The sequence below is a fragment of the Talaromyces stipitatus genome, genomic scaffold, assembly GCF_000003125.1.
Source record: "Talaromyces stipitatus ATCC 10500 scf_1105507295527 genomic scaffold, whole genome shotgun sequence".
Classification (NCBI taxonomy): Eukaryota; Fungi; Ascomycota; class Eurotiomycetes; order Eurotiales; family Trichocomaceae; genus Talaromyces; species Talaromyces stipitatus.
In genome coordinates this window covers 1,354,364-1,379,179 of record NW_002990114.1, presented here as the reverse complement: position 1 = coordinate 1,379,179, position 24,816 = coordinate 1,354,364, and the positions used below count along the sequence as shown (strand labels likewise).

At 46.9% G+C, this 24,816-nt stretch overlaps 12 protein-coding genes across 12 annotated transcripts, besides 1 other annotated feature; 3 read left to right on the top strand and 9 right to left on the bottom strand.

The window, feature by feature from the left end:
- Positions 1-24: 24 nt before the first annotated feature.
- On the bottom strand, positions 25-2,357 carry TSTA_085460 (C6 transcription factor, putative; the record flags this gene model as incomplete). The annotated part of the gene is made up of 3 exons (XM_002478233.1): positions 25-1,859; positions 1,914-2,244; positions 2,301-2,357. The coding sequence occupies 3 exons, from the start codon at positions 2,355-2,357 to the stop codon at positions 25-27; spliced, it is 2,223 nt and encodes a 740-aa protein (XP_002478278.1).
- Positions 2,358-2,600: 243 nt separating this feature from the next.
- TSTA_085450 (alcohol dehydrogenase, putative) lies at positions 2,601-3,769 on the bottom strand (the record flags this gene model as incomplete). Its single annotated transcript, XM_002478232.1, has 2 exons — positions 2,601-3,700; positions 3,757-3,769. The coding sequence occupies 2 exons, from the start codon at positions 3,767-3,769 to the stop codon at positions 2,601-2,603; spliced, it is 1,113 nt and encodes a 370-aa protein (XP_002478277.1).
- A 601-nt stretch (positions 3,770-4,370) lies between these two features.
- TSTA_085440 (D-lactate dehydrogenase, putative) lies at positions 4,371-6,440 on the top strand (the record flags this gene model as incomplete). The annotated part of the gene is made up of 6 exons (XM_002478231.1): positions 4,371-4,904; positions 4,963-5,035; positions 5,087-5,313; positions 5,375-5,473; positions 5,528-6,023; positions 6,076-6,440. The coding sequence occupies 6 exons, from the start codon at positions 4,371-4,373 to the stop codon at positions 6,438-6,440; spliced, it is 1,794 nt and encodes a 597-aa protein (XP_002478276.1).
- A 329-nt stretch (positions 6,441-6,769) lies between these two features.
- TSTA_085430 (phenol monooxygenase, putative) lies at positions 6,770-8,969 on the bottom strand (the record flags this gene model as incomplete). The annotated part of the gene is made up of 3 exons (XM_002478230.1): positions 6,770-7,728; positions 7,791-8,763; positions 8,817-8,969. 3 exons carry the CDS (start codon positions 8,967-8,969, stop codon positions 6,770-6,772), a joined length of 2,085 nt encoding a protein of 694 aa, XP_002478275.1.
- Positions 8,970-9,813: 844 nt separating this feature from the next.
- TSTA_085420 (monooxygenase, putative) lies at positions 9,814-11,899 on the top strand (the record flags this gene model as incomplete). The annotated part of the gene is made up of 5 exons (XM_002478229.1): positions 9,814-10,138; positions 10,207-10,381; positions 10,442-10,603; positions 10,653-10,834; positions 10,884-11,899. The coding sequence occupies 5 exons, from the start codon at positions 9,814-9,816 to the stop codon at positions 11,897-11,899; spliced, it is 1,860 nt and encodes a 619-aa protein (XP_002478274.1).
- A 690-nt stretch (positions 11,900-12,589) lies between these two features.
- TSTA_085410 (exo-beta-1,3-glucanase Exg0) lies at positions 12,590-15,405 on the bottom strand (the record flags this gene model as incomplete). Its single annotated transcript, XM_002478228.1, has 3 exons — positions 12,590-12,959; positions 13,007-15,167; positions 15,216-15,405. The coding sequence occupies 3 exons, from the start codon at positions 15,403-15,405 to the stop codon at positions 12,590-12,592; spliced, it is 2,721 nt and encodes a 906-aa protein (XP_002478273.1).
- Positions 15,406-16,713: 1,308 nt separating this feature from the next.
- On the bottom strand, positions 16,714-18,498 carry TSTA_085400 (exoenzymes regulatory protein aepA precursor, putative; the record flags this gene model as incomplete). The annotated part of the gene is made up of 2 exons (XM_002478227.1): positions 16,714-16,752; positions 16,861-18,498. 2 exons carry the CDS (start codon positions 18,496-18,498, stop codon positions 16,714-16,716), a joined length of 1,677 nt encoding a protein of 558 aa, XP_002478272.1.
- Positions 18,499-18,848: 350 nt separating this feature from the next.
- TSTA_085390 (uncharacterized protein) lies at positions 18,849-19,606 on the bottom strand (the record flags this gene model as incomplete). The annotated part of the gene is made up of 3 exons (XM_002478226.1): positions 18,849-19,041; positions 19,085-19,407; positions 19,430-19,606. 3 exons carry the CDS (start codon positions 19,604-19,606, stop codon positions 18,849-18,851), a joined length of 693 nt encoding a protein of 230 aa, XP_002478271.1.
- Positions 19,607-19,788: 182 nt separating this feature from the next.
- On the bottom strand, positions 19,789-20,235 carry TSTA_085380 (uncharacterized protein; the record flags this gene model as incomplete). Its single annotated transcript, XM_002478225.1, has 2 exons — positions 19,789-20,055; positions 20,113-20,235. 2 exons carry the CDS (start codon positions 20,233-20,235, stop codon positions 19,789-19,791), a joined length of 390 nt encoding a protein of 129 aa, XP_002478270.1.
- Positions 20,236-20,556: 321 nt separating this feature from the next.
- TSTA_085370 (uncharacterized protein) lies at positions 20,557-20,972 on the bottom strand (the record flags this gene model as incomplete). Its single annotated transcript, XM_002478224.1, has 3 exons — positions 20,557-20,688; positions 20,724-20,791; positions 20,918-20,972. The coding sequence occupies 3 exons, from the start codon at positions 20,970-20,972 to the stop codon at positions 20,557-20,559; spliced, it is 255 nt and encodes an 84-aa protein (XP_002478269.1).
- Positions 20,973-21,606: 634 nt separating this feature from the next.
- TSTA_085360 (HHE domain protein) lies at positions 21,607-22,234 on the top strand (the record flags this gene model as incomplete). The annotated part of the gene is made up of 2 exons (XM_002478223.1): positions 21,607-21,837; positions 21,896-22,234. The coding sequence occupies 2 exons, from the start codon at positions 21,607-21,609 to the stop codon at positions 22,232-22,234; spliced, it is 570 nt and encodes a 189-aa protein (XP_002478268.1).
- Positions 22,235-22,433: 199 nt separating this feature from the next.
- TSTA_085350 (aminotransferase, putative) lies at positions 22,434-23,960 on the bottom strand (the record flags this gene model as incomplete). Its single annotated transcript, XM_002478222.1, has 3 exons — positions 22,434-22,890; positions 22,938-23,320; positions 23,400-23,960. The coding sequence occupies 3 exons, from the start codon at positions 23,958-23,960 to the stop codon at positions 22,434-22,436; spliced, it is 1,401 nt and encodes a 466-aa protein (XP_002478267.1).
- Positions 23,342-23,375: a sequence feature (AT_rich).
- Positions 23,961-24,816: the final 856 nt, after the last annotated feature.

The window sequence follows — 24,816 nt, the reverse complement described above, 5'->3', positions numbered from 1 at the left end:
TGCCATAAAAATACATCTGTAGGATCATATATATCCAAGTAAAACACTATGGTCGGCGCCCAGACTCGGACTCAGGTCATCGATCAACGAGAACAAAGGTAAGGTATCACTGAAAGCAAAGTTATTCATGGTAGGAGTGCTCCCCAGCCCCATACTTGTATTCGGATCAAGGTCGTTGTCATCTTGAGGAAGGCCGGCCAAATGCATCAAGCTCTCTGGAGTAGGCATAAAGTTTTGTGGGATGACAGCAGAGTTGTTCACGTTGTTCACATTGCTGTCGTTATAGGACGTATTTTTGGTTGGTGATGCTGCTGCGTGACTGTTGTTAAGATGGAAGTGCTCCTCGGTACTTTGGTTATGAAGTGTGGCCGTTGATAAGTCTGAAGGAACTAGACGTATGGCCTGGATATCGCCAAACATAGTCCTCACATTCAAGTTCGGGGACCGCAACAATGTGTCTGCTCTTTGGTGCGTGTACATCCCGACAGCTTCCTTCAAGTAGCAACATATCTCACAGTATCGAGCTGACTGTGGGTTTTTGGCACCTAGCTTTCGAAGAATTGAAATTGCAGTGTCAAGATTACAGTTGAGTGGCCACCCGCGTTGATCATAATTGCCGAAAATTGCATGCCCCAGACAGAGGGCAGATATGAAGACGCTATTTATAATGAGCGGTTGGCGCTTAGGCATATATTCATCAAAGACGATTTCTTGAGCGAGTCCTATCCCCTTGATGGCGGAGTCGATGCATGCATCTGCATAGGTTGCGATCAAATCCGAATACGTCTCAGGATCTTGAGTGCTTCCAACCTTCTTGAGTCGTGTCCCGACATGAAATGATAGAAATGGTCGGCAAAGTAAAATGATGGAATAATAATACGCCATTGTGACAATATGAGTCCCCAGTTTTTGGATGCTTGCTTTAGTGCTTGTATCATTTCTTAGCAATCCATCAATCTTTAACATTGATGGTAGTTCTTCCGTCCACTGGCGGTGTTGTTGTGATATGCTTCCTGCCAAGTCGAGTGACACGGCTCTTCTTGAGAATACTTCGACTAGGATGCGTTCAAAAACCAGGCATATTCTGAATATCGCGGAGTCCTGCTGTGTCGGTACAGATCTGTCATCTTTATAATCACCATTATTGATCTTGGCGAACGATTTCGACCATGGGATATTGCAATCCGCTTCCGATGTTGCAGGGGGCCGCCCCATTGATGCACTCAGAAACAGATCGCAGACGCGAAGCGACTTCCAAGCCCGTTCTCTTGCTCCGCCACCAAAAGCTCGGTTTGTCTCGTGCCGGTGTATCCCTAGCGCATATGCTGCACGAGCGGCTATTCCTATATTTGTAAACGCCCCATTGCGCCGACACGAAGCAAGCATATAGTAACTGATCAGGGAGAATGCCACCACAGTCATAAGGCTGGGGTCATCCATGAGATGAATGACAGCTTGCTGGCGACCATAGTTGAAATATTTCTCTGCAGTATCATCATCCTCATCGTCAGCAGCCCGTCCCAGAGCGCCGATAGCGAGAGCCAAAAACATCACGGGAGTTTCTGGTCTATCACGCCGATTGGGGTCAGCAACCCAGGGAGGAATGGCGGATTGAAGATATGAAATGTCGAAGAAATCAAAGACGCCGCTAACAGCTAGCTCGTATTGCTCTGCAAGGGCTAATGATCGTTCAAGTTCTGGCTCTGGCTCGGGACAACTCCCGAGATGGCCGGTGAAGTCTTTTTCGATTATGTATTGTTGCTGAGGGTCATCGGTGAATGTGCATGACCCTACACAATCAGCCGCTATCCGTTGCACGATGTGAAGATATGATAACGAGGCTGATTGTCCAATGTAGACTATATGACTGTCAGTCACCGACCCGAAAGGACAGAACAGAACTAAAGGCTCACTCAATTTCCCCTTTGCATCTGGCAACATCCGAGATTGCTTGGGTATAGGGGCGCAGTCGACTATAATTGGCTCGGCAGCTTGCTCCGAATGCGCTGCGAAACCCAGCAATGCATCGACTTCACTATAAGTGGAGTCTCCAAATGTGGGTGTTTCTGGTAAGTGATACTGAGATGGGCTCAGAATCGGCCTCGACTTTGTTATGTTGCTGCGAGAAGAGGTATTGAAGGATGGACATGGTGGAGTGTACCGACAGTCGTAGTCCTTTTTACGCAGGCGACAGTGACCACAAGGTAAATTGCCGTCGCATTTCTCTTTACGCTTCCTACATACCTGGCTCCCTAACAATTAGATAATGGCCTTAAATGTGAGGAAGGAAAACAACATACATCGCATGCTCGTAACACCCGCCTGCGATTGTGTGGATCGACTCTAGCGCGAGGCATCTCGTTACGTGTGCTCACATTCTCTTCCCATGCAGGGTTAGTAAGATGATTGCAAGAACATGATCATGCAATATGAGGGTAGCCATAGGTATTTCTCGGTACTTTTCTTCGGCTGATTAGTCTTCGGTGGGACCTGAGATGCGGGGTACAAGTATGGGGGTATGGGTCCACATCGGAAATACCCCAGCAATACGTAATTTGGTACGAGCAATTTTTAGCGACGAAAGTTTCATGTATTTGCAATTATGCTTGTGGATCTATTACTGCTTTCACGACTTTCCCTGCTGCAACATCTTCCAGTGCTTGTTGGGCCCTCTCCAATGAGTATGTCTTAGTGACGCATGATGCCAAGGGGAATTTCTGATAGTTTGCTTGCACCAGGTGGGCAGCACGATAATAACACGAAGGCGAACAGTATGTCGAGCCGATAATCTTCAGTGCCTTTTGGACAACGTCGAATGGAGAGATCTGTACTTTGGATGAACCAGCCCATGTACCCACCAGTAAATATGTGCCACTTCTAGTCAGAAGTTCAATTCCCTCCTCAAACGCGGCTGCATTCCCGCTGCATTCAATCACTAGATTCACACCCCTGATTCCAACGATATCATTGATATGACTCTTCCGCGCGTTGACTGTCTGAAGTCCTTCCTGGTGGAAGTCGACAAGTGCAGTTGCTCCGAAAGATTTTGCCTGTTCAAGGCGCACTGGATTACCCTCGATGCAGATGATGTGTGCAGCACCTGCCAATTTAGCCATCATTATGGCTGCTAACCCAACGGGACCTGCACCTTGAACGACCACATTGCTCCCTCCTGGGATCTGGCCAAGATGATCAATAGCCTGGAGAATGGTCGGCAGAGCACACCCCAAAGCGATATATGCATCAAAAGGGACATTCGGGTCCACTTTATAGAAAGAATTGTTCGGCAAGAGAGTGGCTACCTGCGTATAGGATGCCCATACGGTTGCATTCTCTGCAAGGGACCAAAAAGTACCGTTCTCGCACGCAGTGAAGTCCTGCGAAATGGTACAATGATAGCAAGCATTACACGGTCGAATGGGATTCCAGTAAATCACATCACCAACTGCAATTGGATTGCTAGCATGGTCTGTTTTCACCCCAGCTCCTAGTTCAATCACTCGACCGAGGCCTTCATGCCCGAGTACTACTGACCCAGGCAGTGGTTGATCACCTTTCCATAGATGCACATCCGTACCGCATACTCCGGCTCGCAGGACTTCTATATTGATACATAGTGGAGATGGAGGTGGAACTATACGTTCTCGTATTTCGAGTGATTTTGCAGGTGATGTAAGAACCAGCAATTTTGACTTGGTTCCTGTTATCATTTTTCGATCAGTAAACCATGCTTCAAAGAATGCTTTTAGAACTAACCAGAGATCGACATGTTGACACCTCAGTAGAGTTACTAGAAATCCTCATCGAAACCTAGAAAGCAAATTACTCAACCAGCTGACAACATATTATTATGAACTTTCACTCCTTTGCTCTAACCTGTCTATAGAGCACATCCACCCACCGGATCTGTCTGATCTACCCCGCAAAATACCGGGCAGATGGGTGTCTCCTTTCCGGGGAACATAACCGGGGTTTCTCCACTGATCCTACTCCCCTACTCCCCCCCGCAACTGACTTCGGACTGCCAAGGGGTTTGATTAGTATTCAATGCTTGATGTAGATATGGGCCCAATTTTATGGTCTCATTTTGTATACTCGACATAGAACACGTAGCATTGCTGACAACAAAGTTCTGTGGCGACCACTGAGATAACTCTTACTGAATGGAGAGCTGGAGCACTTTCCAGCCAACCGGATAGTGCACCTAACCCTAATCACCCCTTACCTATGTACAGGAATATAAAAGCCACTAATCGACCATTAAATAATCAATTACCACAATATTTCCGCTTATCCTTAAGGGATAGCATTTCTATCGATCTGATACTATCTTTTTATTGTGCAGCCATAGCAAGTCTGCTCTTGCCACCATGTCTCCGCCACCATTGAAGCCCGTCAACCGAAACCCTAACAAGGGCAAGGACGAACCATTCATTCTCCCTCCAAACGTCACATCGGCCCAATTCTCAAAATTCCTCAAACGCTGTCGTGAAATATGCGGCGTCGAGAATGTCAAGGTCATTGAGGCCGAAGAGCAATTGGTTGACGGCTCATACTATGAGCCCAACAAGACGCATGATATGCATCACCTTGTTGATAGGAACTATTTCGTATGCTCTGCTACCATATCGCCACGGGAGGTACCCGAAGTTCAGGATATGATGCGTCTGTGTAATGAATTTGAAGTTCCCGTGTGGCCGGTATCTATCGGTCGAAATACGGGTTATGGTGGCGCGGCGCCACGAGTGCCTGGTAGTATTGTTCTTGAGTTGGGGAAACACATGAACCGTGTTTTGGAGGTTAATGCCGAGGATGCGTATGCTTTGGTTGAGCCTGGTGTTACTTTTTTTGCGTTGCATGAATACCTCGAGAAGAATAATCTCAAGGATAAGGTTTGGATTGATGTGAGTTCCAAGAGTTCCTCCGTCTTTTGGAGACCCCCCTAATAACTGAGGATGCAAGGTGCCTGACCTCGGAGGTGGATCTGTTCTGGGTAATACTATCGAGCGCGGAGTGGGTTATACGCCGTATGGAGGTGAGTGTCCTTTACTCTCTTCCTTCTAGTTAGAAACTGATTGACAAACAGATCACTGGATGATGCACTGCGGCATGGAGGTGGTTCTACCAACAGGTGAACTAATCCGAACAGGCATGGGTGCCATGCCCAACTCACGCGATGATGTCAACGGAATCAGACCAGATGAACAGAAGCCGAACCGAGCGTGGCAACTGTTTAACTACGGCTTTGGACCCTACAACGATGGCATCTTCTCACAGAGTAGCTTAGGTATTGTGGTGAAGATGGGAATTTGGGTAGGTCTACATCCCAGGTGCTCCTAAATAGTGCGTGATCTGAAATTTGAACAATACACAGTTGATGCCTAACCCCGGTGGTTATCAAGCCTACATGATTACAATCCCCACGGATAAGGATCTCAAGACGGCCGTGGATATTATCCGTCCTTTACGCACAGTAAGTTAGAATAGAAGTTCAATCTCTAAATCAGCAAGCTGACAGCATAATAAGCAAATGATCCTCCAAAATGTCCCAACATTACGATCCATTCTCATGGACGCCGCAGTTGCACATCCCAGGTCCCATTTCCTAAAAGAAGACCGGCCATTTACCAACGCAGAGCTAGATCAGATCTGCAAAGACCTCGACCTCGGTCGATGGAACTTTTACGGCGCCTTATACGGACCGCAGCCAGTGCGAGATGTCCTCTGGAGCACCATCAAACAAGCCTTTTCAGTTATTCCAGGTGCCAAGTTCTATTTTCCAGAAGATCGGAATGAGCCATTTTCGGTGCTAAAGACGCGGTCATTGACATTGCAGGGTGTCCCCACGTTTGATGAGCTTAGATGGGTGGATTGGTTACCCAATGGCTCACATCTATTCTTTTCTCCTATTGCCAAAGTCTCTGGAGATGATGCCATGCTACAGTATTCCGTGACTCTGAAACGGTGCCTTGAAGCCGGTGTTGACTTTATCGGTGACTTTGTCATTGGTATGAGGGAAATGCGTATGTGTTGTCCTCCAAAATCCGGGTATATCATGCTGATATTACCGAACAGACCATATTGTATGCATCACATTTAACAAGAAAGATCCCGAATCCAAGCGGAGAGCACACTGGCTCATCGAGACCCTAATCAAGGACTGCGCCGAGTACGGCTGGGGAGAGTACCGTACTCATCTTGCTGTTATGGACCAAGTTGCATTGACGTACGACTTCAATGACAATGCACAGATGAAGCTCAATGAGCAGATCAAGGACGCTCTCGACCCGAAGGGTATTCTCGCTCCAGGCAAGAATGGCGTGTGGCCTAAGAATTATAATAAGGAGGAGTGGAGGATTCCTAAGAGCGTCACTCTGGATAAGACTCAGCATACATTGTCCAAGAAGCGGTCTGGATGGCGTACGCCTGAGAAGTTATGAATAGGTATTTAGCTATTTTTCGCTTAACAAAATGGAGTTTTGAAGCACAATTAGTCTTTTTATCAATCGACTCAATATTCCAAAGTTACGTCTGAATAGTTTGTCTCACTCATGAAATCTACGGCACATTACTTCCTGTGTTACTCTGCAGATAGACATGGCGATCAGCACGCTCAATGTAGTAGGCCCTAATACCGGCTTAAGCTCCCATAATATAGGTCATCTAAGTGTTGGTAAGGCTCATAAATTTATTCGAATGTAAGCCAGAGAACAAATAGCGCTATAAAATTGGTATAATACTTGATTAATTCATTGCTAACATTACAGTACTACTTCCCACCACCCAGAGCATCAACTCGCACCAAGCAATTATCAAAATAGCTCTCCAGACTCCTCACATCACTCAAACACTTGACAGCCCCAACATATCCATCCGGCCTAATCACAACAACAGCTCCTCCATCTTCACTAACACCATATATCTCGTACAAAGGTTCCGTGCCCACCGGTCCATGGAAACTCATCTCCGCAAAGTCCTTGAGACAACTTGGCATTTGATCCCACTCAAAGTCTCGCGTTCGGAACGGGTGAAGAGTAACTAGCTCGATTGTATCTGTGGGATAGGCGGGGATAATGTCGTGACATATAGCTTCAAGGGCTTGTGCTGATATAGATGGTCTGTTATCATTTTGACGATCAACGAGATCATGAGTTGCGAAGACAAAGATACAATAACGGCCAGTGGAAGGTATTTCATCATGAATATGGCGCAAGTTTGCATCCGCATAGCGACGAACGACTGTATCGAGTAATCGTCGACCTGGCCGGAGGATACCAGAGAGATAATCGTCTCCAGCAACAGAACTCTTCGTACTGTTGATAACACCGCCATTCTGTGTTGAGATGTCCCGATCGACAATTATGCTAGGCTCATATTCAACTCCGCATCCACTTGTGAAGCCGCTTCCGTCACTGAAGACCTTTAGAAACTCTTCATGTGTAAGACCCTCGACTGAATCCTCAGCTCCGATTTGACCGGAGAACATGGATGAGAATTTTGAGTCGAATTCAATAAGTTGTCTGGCAACTCCAAGACGCTCGGATTCGAATGTGTTCAGTACGGTCCTTGGTGTGTTCTGCTGATATCTGGCGTTGCTTAAGGAGGCATGTGGCGCAGACTTAGGGCTCAGACCATGAATCGAGTGGGCTAGTTTCCATGCCAGATTATAAGAGTCCATCATGGACACATTCATACCTTGGCCGGCTTTTGGACTATGTGTATGACATGCTATGAGATATCAATATCAGCACAGAATCCATATATCATTTGTTTGGGAGTGAAATACTCACCATCCCCAACCAGGAACACTCTCTCCACCCCATTTTCATCTTTCAGTGTGGAACTAGGCGTCATCCTCTGTCCGATCTGATATGCAGCCCACCAATCAACAACCGTTCCGGGCTTGATTGCAATTTTATACGGCGCAAATACACGCTTCCCTTGTTCCAGTATACTCTCAAGAGTGATGGCTGCACGCCGTTGTCGCGCTTTAGCCTTTTCATCCAGAGTGGCCCCTTCCTCAGCTGCTGGAGCAATTCCATCTTTGATTTGCACATAAAGACGAGTGAGATAATGACCCGAAGCAATACGCTCTCGCGGAATAACCATAACAGAACCAGTATCTGAATGAATCGCGCACCGTTTCCTGATATCCGGAAAATTTGTGTCGGCCACAAAATCAACTACACCCCAGATGTGATCTGTAGTATCACCGTGTAATTGCAAGCCCATACTTCGTCGCACTCTTGAATGTGCGCCGTCAGCACCGACGAGATGCTTGGCTCGCACAACCTTGCGTTGGACAGATTCGTCGTCACCCATGACATCAATCTTGACCCTCACCGGATATTCCGAGTCAGTAACAGGATCTAGTGAGAAATCGACAAACTCCGTGGCCCTGAAGATTGAACGACTGGGAGAATAGGCCTGGAAATCTTCTTCTAGAATCCTTTCAATCCGTCCCTGATGGATGGTAACTTCATGTTTGTATCGTGCTGGAACAACTACATCAGGCACAAAAGCCGTACGTTCGATACCCCCACGAGTGCTGGGGTTCCAAAACGCGACTTCGGACATGTGGCATCCATCATCGAGAATTTCATGGTGTAGGCCTAATGTTGAAAAGACTTCTAGAGTGCGTGGCTGAAGACCATCAGCCTGTCCGGCCTTGAGGGTACCCGGTTTCTTGTCAAAGCATGCTAGCGAGTCGGAGAGACCGTAGCGAGCAAGCAACAATGTGAGAAAAAGACCCGCTGGGCCAGCCTATCACTTGATTAGTCATGTTGCTTCATCCCAGACATCTTGAGAGAACATACTCCGATAACAACGACTTCAAACCTCTCGCTATCATCCTGTCCAATATTTCGACTGCTATCAGGCTGTGCTGAAAGACGTGGTAATGGACGAGCACGAGATCGTTTAATGCGAAGTTCTCGCGATGCATGTGCTGTTTCGTGAAAGACAGGCATCCTGAAGCCTCTTTTGATATGCTCTTCGAAAATATGTGAACAACGACAACAAACTTCAAAATTTCAAGTATACCACCTGATTACTAACTGCTCTTCTTGCCGTATTTATTTATTTTCTTATCATGAAAAGTCGTACGAGTAGAATGAAGGTCTTAGTCCGCTGACTTGACGACGGACGAATGATGCCCGAATTCATTTACTTCTGGGGTTAGCTCTACCCCGGAAAAACCCCTTAGGGTTGTGAATCATTGATCGACCGGATATACAAGAGATATATCCGCATCGGTTGCGTTCGGGAAGGGAATTCGGCATGAATCAACCATTCTGATTAATTCATTCGAGCATGAGACGGATAGAGGGTCATAAGTTGTCGTTTCTAATCAATTGGTCTAAGACCATCCCGGGAATTTACCTATGTATTAAAACTCCCCCTGGTTTGAGGCGTTTATTTCTTCACGAGTGACATAGTTCCCATCTTTGCTATCCTGCGTATCTCGACAACCCCGGTATTTACCATTCTCTCTTCTTTTAAGTTTCCTCCTAACGACCATGTATGCGGGGATGCGGGGGTTGGCCAGAACCCTCCCGAAATCGTGAAAATAGCCCTAATTTCCCGGATAGGACACTTCAGGTCCCGAACCGGTTGGCATCGTTGAGATGAGGATTGTTCGATCATGGATAGTATGATCATAGGGTAAATGATGATAAAGATGTTTACTATAATTATGTGATGACTGGTTTATAACGGGCCATTGCCGCGGGCTGTACTTCTCGATCCTCAGCATTTATCCTCTCTTTTGCAATCTACCTCGCAGCTGTGAAGATAGCAGACAGCAGAGTAACCATGAGTCCAGCAGAAATAGAACCTCTATCCCCTCCTTTGCCCATTCTCACGAATGGTAAATCCGTACGTACACCCATTTCCAACGGTGGAATTTCAAATGGCACAACCACCGAGTTATCAGACCTACACATCAAAGACACCCCCGTGGAAAATTTCCGCAAAATGCGTGTCGTGATAATCGGCGCCGGGTTTTCAGGAATATACTGTGGTGTCCGAATTCCTGAACGATTACGCAATGTTGAGCTGGCCATTTATGAGAAGAATGATGATGTGGGCGGGACTTGGTATGAGAATCGGTATCCGGGGTGTGCTTGTGATATTCCTTGTGAGTTCCTCTCGGCTATCTTTAGTATATCTGCAGTTTGGGGTGGCGATTGGCTGACAGTAGTTTAGCACATTCGTATCAATATACGTTCGCTCCCAATCCAGCATGGAGTAGAGTCTACGCTAGGGGGTCGGAGATACATCAGTATCTCAAAAGTGTGGTGAAGAGGTACTCGGTAGACAGATTTGTGAAATTGTCTCACCAGGTTTTGGATGTTGAGTGGCATGAGGATGTGTCGAAGTGGTATGTTGTTTTCATTTTCCATTTCGTAAAGAGAGGGTCACTGATATGTCTGAGAGATAGGTTCATTACCGTGCAAAACCGGGTCACTGGCGAGACATTCGTCGACAAAACAGATGTCGTTATCAGTGCTCGTGGGACACTAAATGATATTTCATGGCCTGGTATCCCGGGTCTTAAGGACATGAAGATACCAGTCATGCATTCAGCAGCATGGGATGACAAGTGCGAACTCCTTGGTCTTCTAGGTTTCTCGTCTAATGAGCTTAAGCAGACAAAAATTCGAAGGCAAACGTATTGGTATTATAGGTAGTGGTAGCAGCGCCATACAGATCATTCCGGCCTTGCAGAAAGTCAAAGATACCCAACTCACATGTCTGATTCGTAGCAAGATCTGGATCGCGAATCCGTTCGGCGCGGAGATATTGAAGGAGCTGGGTATTGAGAATACAGAATGTAAGTTGACGTAGTCCACAAGACTTGATATAATCACTGACAAAAACAGTCACACCAGAACAACGAGCCCGCTTCGCAAAAGATCCAGAATACTACCTGAAATTCCGCACAACCCTCGAACGAGCCGCAAACCTCGAACATTCAGTCACCCTGAAAGACTCCCAAATGCAAAATCTCGCTCGCGAAGCATTCACATCCCTGATGACCGAACGTCTCTCCAAAAAGCCCGAGATCCTAAAACATCTCCTCCCAGATTTTGGCGTCGGATGTAGACGTCTCACTCCGGGGCCAGGATTCCTCGAAGCCCTCGTCGAAGATAACGTAACCGTTACCAACGCACCCATCAAAAGAGCATACGAAAATGGTCTCGAACTCCAAGACGGTACAATGCTGGATCTCGATGCCCTAGTTTGCGCAACTGGATTCCGAACCTCCGCACCACCACCCTTTCGTGTCGTAGGGGTAAACGGTCAATTAATGTCCAACCGTTTCCACCCCTTTCCAGAAACATACATGTCCCTCGCCACAGACGGGTTTCCAAATTACTTCATGATGCTCGGACCCAACGCCGCAATCGGTACGGGCCCTTTGACAACCATGATGGAGATGACAGGCGACTATATCGTGAAATGTATCCGAAAAATGCAAAAGGAGAATATCGTTCGGATGGAAGTTCAGCGTCGTCGAGTTAGGGATTTCTCGGCTGTGGCGGAGAATTATTTCAAGAAGACGGTATATCTGGATAATTGCTCGAGCTGGTATAGGAATGAAGGGGGTAAGGGGCCTAGGATCTCGGGGCTTTGGCCGGGGAGTGCGTTGCACGCGATGGAGACGATAAGGTCACCACGATGGGAGGATTATGATTATAAGTATGAGGGAGAAGATAACGAAGGAAAGGAGGTGAATCGATTAGCGTGGCTTGGGAATGGCTGGTCCATTGCGCAGACGGGGAATGGCGAGGCAGGAGAGTTGGCGCATTTCTTGCAACCTGCGTTTGTGGATGTGCCTGCTAAACCGCTGCCAGAGGAGACTTTTGTGTATAAGCAGAAACCGTTTTCTCATTAGTATCTCAATACATAGTTGAAGCAGCGGTGTCACATATAACATAGGTCACGCATTCGGCTTCGTCGTACCACTGGAAGTTCATCGAAGTATCCAGGACGTGTACGATCAATGCCGCAATAATTGGTTTAACTCGCAGGCTTTCCAGTAAAGATTAGATCTCTTGAGTCGGAAGATGGAATAGCTTCATCGTGTTTCTAGGGTTGTATAAGCACTCCACATCCTGCTGCTTAGGCCGTAGTAACACCGCCAGGAATACTTCTCGAGACCTACCGGGAGCTAATTAGGATATCTTCGTATGATTGCGTCGCCTGCATCTGGTTGCAAAAGTCCTTGTCTTAAGAAAAGAAGTATATAGTAGTTGCAATCCCTCAATATTGTTGCAAGTTTGATAAAGTAATCACCTCACCTCTAGTAATGTATTCAGCTCTGTCAAAACATTAGCACTTGAAGATATTGAAGAGCAAGAGTCCTCAAGCAGGATGCGATGACTGTAGAGTCCACCATACGAGAGTTTGAACCCAAGGTCAAGTTATGTAGTAGAAATGGTATCATGTATTTAAACTACTACCTAATACTAGCAGCAATAATCACGGTCTATCGCCTCCAAATCAAAAGAATATGAAGAAACCCCTCCCAAAAAGCCCAAAATATGTATAGTTGTAGAAACGAAAAGAATTGCCAAGAAAGATTTTATTGTTCAAACAAGGCTATCGTCGAAGCAAACGAGCTTGTATTATCCTCTTGCTTAGCCAACGATGTACCGTCCGACGATGTGATCATGTTTGTACTAGCCTTTGTGCTGAGACCGTAGATAGAGATGGGCGAGCAATCGATCTGAACAATGTTTTCTTGGCAGGATTCCGTAGCCAGACAGGTTTGATCGTAGTTTTCGAAGAAGCTGTACAGTCCGGCTCCGTAGATCAAGGTGTCGGAAGAGGAAGTCACTCGCAGACCCCATGCTTTACGACAGCTGTCAGTAGTACAAGTTGAGAAGTCTGGGTCATTGAAGGTAGTCTGGGCTTTGAATGGTGTGAGCGCAGTAGGGTTGGATTGCCAGTATCTGGAATCTGTTAGTATGTAATAATTCATCATTGGAAGGAAACCTACGGTGTCTCCGTCTGGATCAAAGCCATAAAGACGTTCTTGGCATTGCTGATCTGGTATTCGTAAAGTTGGCTGTGCTCAGATGCAGTGCCGTACATCCATACAGCATTCTGCGACTCAATGAGCACACCACGTCCGTTGTAGATGTCGATCTGGTTGTGATCACCCAGATCAAGCTCATGGTCAGCAACCCAGAACCAACAGTTCTCAACATATGCGCTAGCTGACTTAGTAGCGTGGAAGAGCATGAAAGCACCAATGCAAGCATCATTCGCTGCATGAGTTGACTTCGGGTTTTTAGAGCAACTGTCACTCTGGAGCCCTGTGCCGGCAGATCCGCCGACGCGGAAATGAACATCCCACATTGCGGCGGACCCCTGAGACGAACCTGCAACATTCCACTCCATGAGAATGGCACCTGGGACACTACCCTGAGTCTCAAGAATAAGATCTTGCATCTCCACATTACCAGTTTCGCCCGGTTGACCTATTTGAAGCATGGGGATCGGTTTGCTCTCGTCCGAGAATGCTTTACCAGATGCCATAAGGAGCGGCCAGATTTCACCGACAATTTTGATGTTCTTGGGGACCTTGATTGTGGATGTAATGATGTAAGCACCATGGTCGAAATAGACAATCTGATCGGCAGTAGCGCTATCCAAGACCTTTTGAATGGCTGCGGTATCATCAGTCTTGCCATCACCTTTGGCCCCAGCGGCCTTCACGCTAACAAATGATGAGGCTGGAACATTCTCATATTGAGGCTTGGACCTCTCAAAGACCTTTCCATTCGCAACAAGAGGAGATGGCTTGCTTGCAGCAGCTCGAGTGGCTTGAATACGAGATTTGCTCACGGAGGAGGGGGCACAAGTGCTACCAGAGGGTATTGCAGAAGTATGTGCTGAAGAGCCGGAGCCAGAAGTAGCTGTACCTGGAGCACTCGCCGTTGCAACTGGCTGTGTTCCTTTAACAGTAGATGGGGCTCCTCCCGGAGACGTGTTTCCACCTGAGGATGGGTTCGCACCCGTAGATGGATTTCCTCCTGGAGATGCGTTTCCAGGAACAGATGTCGCGGCCGCCCCAGACACAGATACAGAGTCTGAGGCAGGGCTGATCCGTGAAGCAGCAGAGGTACCAGGCGAGACAATTGGCGTGGCTGTAGCGTCTGGCGATCCAGTCTGATATACGGTCACAGTGACAATCTCGGGTGCCGGACAGGTGTCGTCTTCGAGGTTGGCAGACTCGAGATCACGTTTGCTGGGGGTAGAGCCGCTGGTGTAGGTGTTACCCTGGACCCAGGACTTGACTACAGAGCCACCTGCCAAAATCGTGTTACCGCCAATACCAGCAACAGCGACCTTGGATCCGGTAAAATCAACATTATCCAAGATCAGATTGCCTCCGCCAATAGGAATGCTGTCTTTGGTCCAGGCAGTAACTATGGCTTGGTTGGTTGTCGAGATCGTGCTATCGAGCATCAGAACAGACCCAACAGTCATGTTTGATGGGCTATTAGACATGTTGAGAGCAACAGCACAGTCATTCACAGTGACAGATTTGAAAGTCCAAGCCCAGTTCCAGTTCATGAAGATGGCGGTATTGCATCCATTGAAAGTCAAGTTGCGAGTCGTGAACTGCTGATTTCCTAAGAACATGCCGTAGTTTCCGCCGTTGAAGGTCAAGTCACTCATGAAACCACCAGAGCCGTTGTCCATGAAGATACCCGACTGCTTATTAGCGTCTCCGCCTCCCTTGACCATCTCAAAGCGAATATTCTGGAGACTAGTGGCCTGACCGACTTGCCAGTGGATACCAGCTCCAGAGCTCTGAGGCATAGCAGTAAGATCAATGACGAAGTTGCGGACCTGACGGAAAAAGTTGTTCTGGTTGGTGTACCAGTTGGCGCCAGTATCCGTGTATGGATCAGAATCAATGACAGCCATCCCTGAGAAGCTAGCGGCAGCCTTGATGGCAGGCAGGTCGGTTGCATCACCGATGAGTTGAGTGTAGTAGTACTGAATAATGGGTTTCGAAACGACGTACGTTCCGGGAGGAAAGTAGACGATGGCGGGGGTTGTAGTGGAAGAGTCGCATCCCAAGCCACATCGGTTACTGCTTGAAATAGCACTGTTGATCGCCGCGGTGTCATCGGTGGAGCCGTCACCTATCGACTGTCAGTAACATATCGAATATTGCAGTCGTGCGGTCATACCTTTGGCGCCGAAGTCCTTGACGTTTCGAAAGATCTGGTAGCTGGTCGAGTTTCCAAAAGCTACTGTACCCTGTCGTTTGATGTCGGCCATCCAAAAGCCAGAAGAAGGAGCAGTGCTGGCCTGAGGCGTCGGCGCGGCCTGCAATAGGGCTGAAAACCCAAGCAACAAAAGCAACTTGACGAGAAGCATTGTGTTGTGTTTGTATTGAATGAACGAAGTGTGAATATGATCTGGCCTGCAGATGTTGTATGAACGAGTGGTAAATGGCTCCTCTAGAGTTGGATAGAAACAATATCGATAGTCTATGTTTTGTTAGATTCAGATGGTGCCTGATTTTGAGGCAACTCACAATGTGTACCTAGGATAATTAGCACTGGCCAAATAGTAAAATAAAACAATGCAACTCACTTGTTACAGGCAAATCAATGGAGCAAATCCAGCTGCCACCGGTACAGTACAGTAAAATATGGCGTAAATAATCGAAACGAAAGAGAGAACGACTGCGGACACCAGCCACAAAAGAATGAATGTTGAGGGTAGGGAAATAAATTGAAGTCAAAGATGAAAGAAGAGGGAGAGGGAATCTGCAGAGTCAAGTAGTAAGCGGGACACGGCAGGGCAAGCGCCCTCCTTACCACGGCAAAGGCCTTATTGATGCCTGAATATTGTATCAAACACTCACTTTATTCAGGAGTCAATTACCTGTCTGTTGGACCTATCAGCGCGTGTTTCTACACAATACACGAGGCAATAGCCACAACGAACATACCTATCAATGGACTTTGACTATCAAATCGAGAAACAATAGTCTTGTTTCAAGACTCCACTCGGTAAACAAGTCGTTTGTGATGATCAGACAACAGTGTGTTTGAGATGTTCAGGGACCAGACCGCGTTGATTGGTGCCCGTAGCCCTAAGCCGTCGAAACGTGAAACAGGAGTTGAGATATTCGAGAGAGTTAGGATATTATTGAAGGTGATGATTGAAAATGATATTTGACTAAGAACCAGTCGAGGAGGATAAATAAATTCAATAAAACAGAAAACATCAGGCCTCTACGCTATACATATATCCTGTCAATGTTTACTCACACAATAGCCCTAGACAACCAAATATCCGTTCAGGAAAGGTTCACGAATTCTGGAATGTCTGGCCCAGGCACTGTCATTATCTGATGATAATCTACGTGAATGGGTAAATTTGATGTGATTCGAGATCTTACATTTTTCCAGTCGATCAGTACCTCTGGTTGCCAGGGTCTGGCCCAGGATGTCGTCCTGACACATTCCACGGTATTCTAGGGTTAGGGCTTAAATAATGCGGAGCAAATAAGTGAGCATTCCACCACAGCCCTTGCCTACATAACCATCATTCTGACTCTTCAAGACTTGTGGATTTAGAATCGGAAAGTAGGAAAATTGGAAAAACAAAATATTATTGGCAATTTCGCAGCTATACTCCGTGGAGTATAGAAATTGTGGATTGTTTCGCCATTCCTTAGTGAAACACCTCCCTACGCCAATCATCTTCCGCACTCTACATAAGCTACACCTACTATCTAGCTTGTAGTAGTTAAGTCCTAACACATACTCGATAAGAAAAATATCATCAAGATTCTATTCGTCCTTAGGACAAATGCTGAACCTTTCCTCCGACTATCGTGCAAAGAGGCAACATATCCCTGAGTTTGGAAAAGTCCTGTACCCGCAAGGGATCCTCCGGCCATACTGCCAGGTCCGCAAAATATCCAGGGAGTAATCGGCCTCTCCTGTCACTCTCTCGCAATAGGTCCGCAGCGAAGGTGGTATGAAGCGAAACCGACTCTGCGGGTGTGATGGCTTGAGCAACTCCGAGGGTACCTGCTACAGTTTCCCGACTGGACATGCCCCAAATAGATCGCATGGCATCAAACGATCCAACTGGGTAATCCGATCCCCCAGCCAACAACGCACCTTGATCCAGCCATGACCGAGCGGGAAAGAGCTTTTCAACACGTTCCGAGCCCCAATAATGAGATAAAATCCCCGCTGTGTCGTGTAATAGAGGATGCTGGATGGTAACCGGGATTTTCAGTCGAATGGCACGCTTCTGTTGCTCAGGACTAACCAAACCACCGTGTTCAAGCACAAGTGTACTAATAGGAAGATACGGATGTCGCCTGAGAATTTCCTCGTAGACATCAAGAAGTATCCCCACCGTCCTGTCACCGAATGCGTGACATCCTACACGCCAACCCCTACAGACCACCGCATCCATGGCATCAGTGAGTTCCTTGGGATCCCAGAAGGTTAATCTGATGTATTCAGCAGGCGCACAGCAATGAGGCGGTGCAGCGATATAAGGTGTTTCCAGAGCGGCAGATTCAATACCTCCATCGAGCATGAATTTCACGCCCCAGATTTGTAACCACGGATCTGTCTGAAGAGAACGGTATGCCTCCATATCGGTTAAAAGCTGGTCTACGGCGGATACAGTCGTTAGACCTATCGCCGATATCAACGCGCGTATACGGACGTGGAGTTTTCCTGCGTCGTGGGTAGTCCGTAACACTTCTAGATCTTTCAGGGATACAGCGCAATCCCGGACGCATCCTGTGCCTGTGGCGGCGTAGGACGCGGATGCTTGACGAATACCCTCGACACGTTCTTCCATACTCGCGCTGGGCCTTATCCTATCCATAAGGACGACGGCAGTATCTTGGAGTAGCCCATTCAGACCTCCCTCCTCGTCCAGACCTATATGTCCTCCTCCAGGCGCTTTAGTATCGGGTGTAACTCCGGCCAAGTTCATTGCATAAGAATTAGCAACAAGATTGTGTCCTCCTCGCCGCACAACTATCGGATGATCTCGACTAACAAGATCCAATTCCCGGAGTGTTGGCAGTCTTTGCTCGCGTAAATTATGCTCTTGGAAATTGGCCGCTGTAACTACCCATTTTCCGGCAGGCGTAATCTGCGTCCGTTCCCGGATCGCATAAAGAAGTTCATCGATAGTTGATGCATCGTGCACGGGGACGTCGAATGCACTCAATCCGGCAAAGATGAGATGAGTATGGGTATCGTCGAAACTCGGTAATACTGTTCCATTCGGATAATTAAGTACATGAGTATCAGGTCCGATACAGTTATCCAATCCATGACGGTCGTCAGATAATGCCCATATGAATCTGCCTTTGATAGCCAAGCTTTTCTTCGGTGTAATCCTCGGTTCTAGGGTGTAGATAGACCCGGCACGGATGAGAATATCAGCTTTGATAGTTGCTGAGCCCGAGTTTTCACCCATTGTGATCACTTCTACACGTTATCACTAATCTTTTTTCTAAACATCAGACAATGCTGCTCGTTCTCTTATATTGATGGCCGCATTTCGGGCCGTGCAATCAACCCCGGGCCGGGGTACGTACAAGGAACGTAACCACAGCCAGCATCAGCATATCCATGGATCTCTTATCTCGCAACGTTTGCAAACCAACTCATGATCTTACCAGTCGTCCCTCTTGATAAGATATGCCTTGACCAACGAGCGAAGATGTCAATTTATTTTATATGGAGAAACTGAGATAAGTATAACCTTCCCATGAATTCATACACTAATGAAAACCAGCCAATGATGTCGTTTCCGTATATGGTCTATCAGACATTGTAGATAGGAACAGACGGCACAGTACCCATCGAAACATCCGTATTCGCACTGTGCCGGAATTTTTGTGACTTCCCAGCCATCTCCGCATTCTTAGAAGCTTCCTGCACCTCCAACATATCAAACTTCTTCTCCGGCAAAAGATCATACACCGCGTTCCGCATACTTCGGATCAATCCGGTACAACTGCGCAAGATACTTGATCTGAATCTGCGGCTACTCAACCAACTTCAACACTCTCGCCGTATTCAAATGCAAATTCTCGCGTGCCTTTGATGTCATTACTTTTTGACACAGGACGCGTGGTTGGTGGTAATCAGACGCTTTCCCCTCGTGATAGAAATTGGGTTCGCGGCTGACGGTATTATCGGCTGTGTCGGGACGGGATTTGTTGACGAAGCCGTTGGGCGTGTATTGAGGGTTTTTGGCGTGGTTAACGCCGACGCGGAGGGCCCGTCGAAGTTGAGGGATGAATAGGATGAGGCCATGAAGGGGCAGTTTACTACCGAGTCTTAGATACGAAAGGAATGGGAAGAAGGTGGAAGTGCTTACCTGGAACTTGATGCAGATCCACTCCGATACGGTGAAATTGCGCATCCCGGTAGAAAAACATATGGAATTGCAGCAAGGGATCAGGACTGTCCTCAATGCTATTTCCCGGGGGAAAAGGCGGCTTACTCAACGTCAAGATGGAAGTTCCTCGGGTTCCTGTCCAGTCGGGATGAGCTTGTCGAACTCGTGGAGCTGTCATGATTTAGGCGAATGCACTCTTGACCAGTAATAATGGGATAGACATACCGGAAACTGATCCTTCGGCCAGACTTTCGTAACATGAAACGGATCAGACCCAAGCTTCGTGGGATCTGCTTCATTCGGCTGCATAATCTGCACATGCGCAGTCCGCTTGATCTGTTCACTGGCTTCAATGGCCTTCTACAAGTCGCGTTGGGGGTAATCCGGGTCCTCGCCGCTGAGGGATGGTGGCTTCGTCCGCAGTGAATTGTTTCTGGCCCGTGTTCGGCGATGAAGTGGTGTGATGTAGACGAATTCGCCGTTTTCGTTGACCCTGTTACGAATTGGTTGAGGCGTTGAGTAGGTGGATGTACGGGACTTTACCACTTGAAGGTATGGCAGCCATAGCCGTGCATGTTCTTCTAGCCGACGGGGGGTACCGTAGTCACAGAAGAACATCATACCAGCCTGGTTTCTACAACGTCACTTTAGCTGTGGCCATAAGCTTGGGGCAAAGCAACCTACCCTTTTATCTTCGCGAGTATTAAGCGAGTCTTGATCAAGTAGGAAGTTCTGCGGGTTACGGTACTGTGACCGAATAACGTCTGGTCCTTGAATAGGGTCACGACAGAAAAAGACGGACTTCATATCGTTAGTATATCTGTGCTAATTGAGTAACATGTGACGGGCTAGGCAACGTCGCCGTGCAGGAGGACGGAAGCCCTAAACCCTAGGGTGATATCTATAACGGGAATATCCTTCTTTCTTTGTCTTCGGGATTTCCTAAAAAGGCACCGAGGGGGCCTTTGTACGAACTTGTAAAAAGTGCCTCTGCACGCTGTCAAGCCAGCTTCTTTTCTTTTCCTCTCCATGCTTAATTTTCTCGCTGCAAGTTACCCTTAGTTAGAGCTTTGGAATGAACATCGTCACAAACAGGCTAGACGTACAAAGTTCAATCCGACGATGTCGTTAGCTTCGTTCGCTGATGTAGAGCTTGATAGCGAAACCGCGAGGATTTCTTGCCGAATCGGGAAATTCGCGTCTCAACGTGACAGTTGAGACGATTGGGGTTTTGATACCGGGAGAGCGAAGAAAGTGTGCCTGTCAAGTCAGCTTGTTATTCAGCAGATGCTAACAAGACTCAATTTGGTCAAGTTCGAAATGTCTTTGGTAGTCTCCAAATATCCTAAGGCTCTGCTTCCACCTACAATACATATCAGGTAAAGACCCTTAGCATCAAGGGCAAGTACGTACACTAATGAACCATCCTCTCCGATTCCTTCGACCGATTAAAATGCTGCCGCTTCTGCAACAAAAAGATATCCGACACCGACGGCGGTTTGGCCTATGACCTCGCCGATGGATTGTAGGGGATGAGTGGCCATTTTGGAGTTTATGGGATTCATGAGTTTGCTCTTTTAGAGATTACCTGGGTGAGATTTATCTGATCTGGGGATGTCTGGGGACATTCTTATAGTGTGCTATAATTTACAATTTACTACCTTCTCGAACTCACTATCACGGTGAGAAATATATCCCGCATCTAGAACATCTAGACCGTAAAGATTAGCATATATATAACTACGATACTTGAAGAGTAAGATGCAAGCGGAGATTGCCTCGGTATTGTATAACCCTAAGTACTTCTACGTAGCATCACGATGACAACAAGATTTCAGTCACATTGCAAAAAAGCGGTATTACAGATCGCAAAACAAAAAACAGGAATTTGACTCGAAAATGAAGAATTTACAAGTAATTTTAGTAATATGGCTGGTCTTATTGGCGGATCTGGGCCGAGCAAAAGTCGATGTAATGATATTGGATTGTATACCTTCGCACCCGTGAATATAAAAACACACTGAACACCTTACTCAATACTCATAATTGACAATTCTAAGTACTTCCTCTATTACCCAAATCTACAAGAATATGCTTCTGTCTCGCTTCGCCAGAACTACACCCCAAGTATCCAACTTATTTATACAAACACGCTGTTTCAGCGCCACCGTTCCAGCCATGACACTCATTTCGCAAGCCATCAAGAACGACCACCGCGAGCTAGAGGATGCATATAGCAAGATCCTCAGCGCCGCCACGGACGATGAAAAGCGTCGATGGCAGAACCAGTTTACCTGGGAATTAGCCCGCCACTCCATCGGCGAAGAGTTGCTTGTTTACCCTGCTTTTGAGAAGAATCTTGCCGATGGGAAGCAATTGGCCGATAAAGATCGTGCTGAACATCAAAAAGTTCCTTATCCCTCTCCACCTGGCCTCTGCGTGAAGGTGCAGACTGACAGACGTACAGGTCAAAGAACTCCTCTACAAATTCCAAGGCCTCCAACCCAAAGACCACGAATTCACACCAACCCTAAGATACCTCTGGTCCGATCTGTCGCAACACATCAGGGAAGAAGAAAAGCACGATCTCGTACAGCTCGAGAACGCGCTCCAACAAGCCGACTCTGAGAAATTGACTACCAAATTCAATCGCACCAAGAAATTTATTCCGACTCGTAGTCACCCCGATGCTCCCGATAAGCCACCCTTTGAGACTGTGGCGGGATTGATGGCGGCACCGTTGGATCATTTGTCAGACCTGTTTAGGAAGTTTCCTGGGGAGTCGAAGAGTGAGTTGCCTCCTTAGATCAGACGTTGGGTTGTGTATATGAGGGTTTGAAATGCGACGGTGGCCTCGGGTTAGGGTTGCTATCATGTACCGATAAGTTTACTATGTATGTACGAAGTGATTTTGCAATGTGATTCCTTTTATGTTATTACCTCTTCTACAATATGTAGATGTAGCAGTATTCAGGTGAGGATCCGCTGCTCTCGTAGGCATGATACTATCGCTCAGTCAACATTCTCCGAGCCACGTTTCCCAATCTCTCTACCCCCTCATACAAAACCTCAAAGCGCTCATACGCAAAGCACAGCCGAATACTCCTCTCAAATCTCTGGTGATTCTCACTACAATCATCTTGCACTTGAAACATTGTGCCACTACCAATCATCAACATCTCATCTGCCAGCGCTCTCTGAGCTAAAAGATCACCTGTCAACGACAGCGGTAAATCAAGCCAGATGAAATATCCACCAGAGATTGGTTGATTGCCTGCAGGAAGTTTGAAGCCTAGTGGTAAGAGATGATCGTTTATTGCGCTTATGATTCGATTGTAGCGTGCTCTATATGCCGGGATAAGTTCTTGTTTGATGTGTCGTTGTAGAATGCCTGATGGTAAAAGTTGGTCGACGAATGTAGATGATAATTGTGATGGGGCCCCGCCGGATCGTGACGATCCTCTGTCCATAGTTAGTAACGTCCTTTTATATTCCAGAGGATGTCGTACGCCTGTGATAACCCATATGCAAACTTCTCCGTCCCCTCAGCCCAACCTACACGCATCCCAGGTCCAATCAGTTTGCTAAAACTGCCGTTACTCATTGCATTACCCCATTCATCAATCGGACCACCATCCAGATATCCATCCACATCGACTAAACGTGGTACGCAAGCTGTATCCTTTATATCTGTCGCATTTGGATCCGACGGCCACTGTAAGAAATCATACACATCGTCGGAGATAATGAGCGCATCGAACCGTCGAGCTAATTGGACTAGACCTTCCCGGCGTCGGAGGGAAGCCACTTTCATTGAGGGATTTGCGAATGTCGGCGTGAGGTAGATGACATGTTTGTATATTTTGCTCCATGGTCGGGGGAGGGTATATACCTAAAAAAGAATACCGTTAGCTTTTTTTTTTTTTCTAAAAAAATAAAATAAAAAACAACAACCTATATAAATAACATACCGGCTTCGTATTCCCTTCAGAAGCAGCCTTATCCTCCGCCTCCTGTAAACCCCTCTCCAAAACGTCAAGATCAATTCCCTCCTCATCCTCAGGAACACCTCTCAACCTCCCCATAAACCCTGCATCATGAAAAATTCGACATGCAAGATAATACGTCGGCGCAACCATCCATATATTCCTCGTATAAGCCGAGTCTGTAAACACCTGCAATACACAAGCTAGATTCTGACTTGCGCCGCCCGTGACACATAACCGCTCAGCTGTGATCGGATTCCTCCTCCTCTTTTCCGATTCCAATTCGTCGCGATAAAATGATCCAAGCCATGAGGCGATATGCTCTCTCAACGGCCCATACCCTTCATCAGGACCATATTGTAGACCAGACTCATAGATACTCGGTGACGATAAAACGGTCGCAGCACTTTTGGCGAGTGCGTCGACGGGTAATAGAGCGGGGTTGGGCCATCCACGGAAAAGGTCAATTGGGTATTTTGTTTGAGCTTGGTTGATGTGCGTGTCGTTAGATGTACAGCTGTTAGCGCCGCTAGGAGCCTGGGACATGGTAGATTGCTGAGGGAGGCGTCGAATAGTCATTATTATTAATTGTTGATCTGTGTGGAGTGAGTTTGATGGAGAAATTATCGAGTGTCGTGGAGATTAGGTTAGCTCCGAGAAGCACTAACCCTAACTACATTGCCAGCATAATTTGATTTACGTGATTTGAGATTTGAAAGTCTAGTGCACGTACGTACATTTTTGAATATTTCCAGCTTTAGCTACACAGTGGTCAATATGTACTCAAAAGTGTTACTAGGTAAATCAGCTAGCCAGCTTATCTATGCCCTTGAATAAGTCAATCCAGCTTGATTGAGCAGTTACCTGATTAGGAAAACAATCCAGTCCTGATATCAAACCTGCATTTAGATCACATCACCCATGTAAATAAATGTCGATAATCAAAAAAACTATCCAAAAATGCTAGTGACAGTGTGACGCGCAATTGAATCTGGCCGCGTGGGATACTTTCATAACCCTAGCCCGATCCCCTTTTAGCACAATAAGGAAATGTATTTCCTCCCAGTCCCACCGAATTTTCAGCTGGAGACGAACTATTTAAGTCGTAAAGAACTCTAACAGTAAGAGAAACTGATCAATCTCAACTGCGCGATGTACGTACATCCCAGATCGACTAAGACGAACCTTGACTCATCCCTCCGCTGATAAATCTCTCCGAAAGTGTCTGGCGCAAGAGACTGGGATTGATATTACAAATCGCATAGAAAATATCAAATCCACACAGCCCGATCGTACAAGTCCGTCGGTTATTTCTAGAACCAAAATATGATTAAAAATCGGTTATCTACATCGGGATCTTATTTTTCACGGTCAAAATTCAAGACTTTGATTGGTGTTGGAC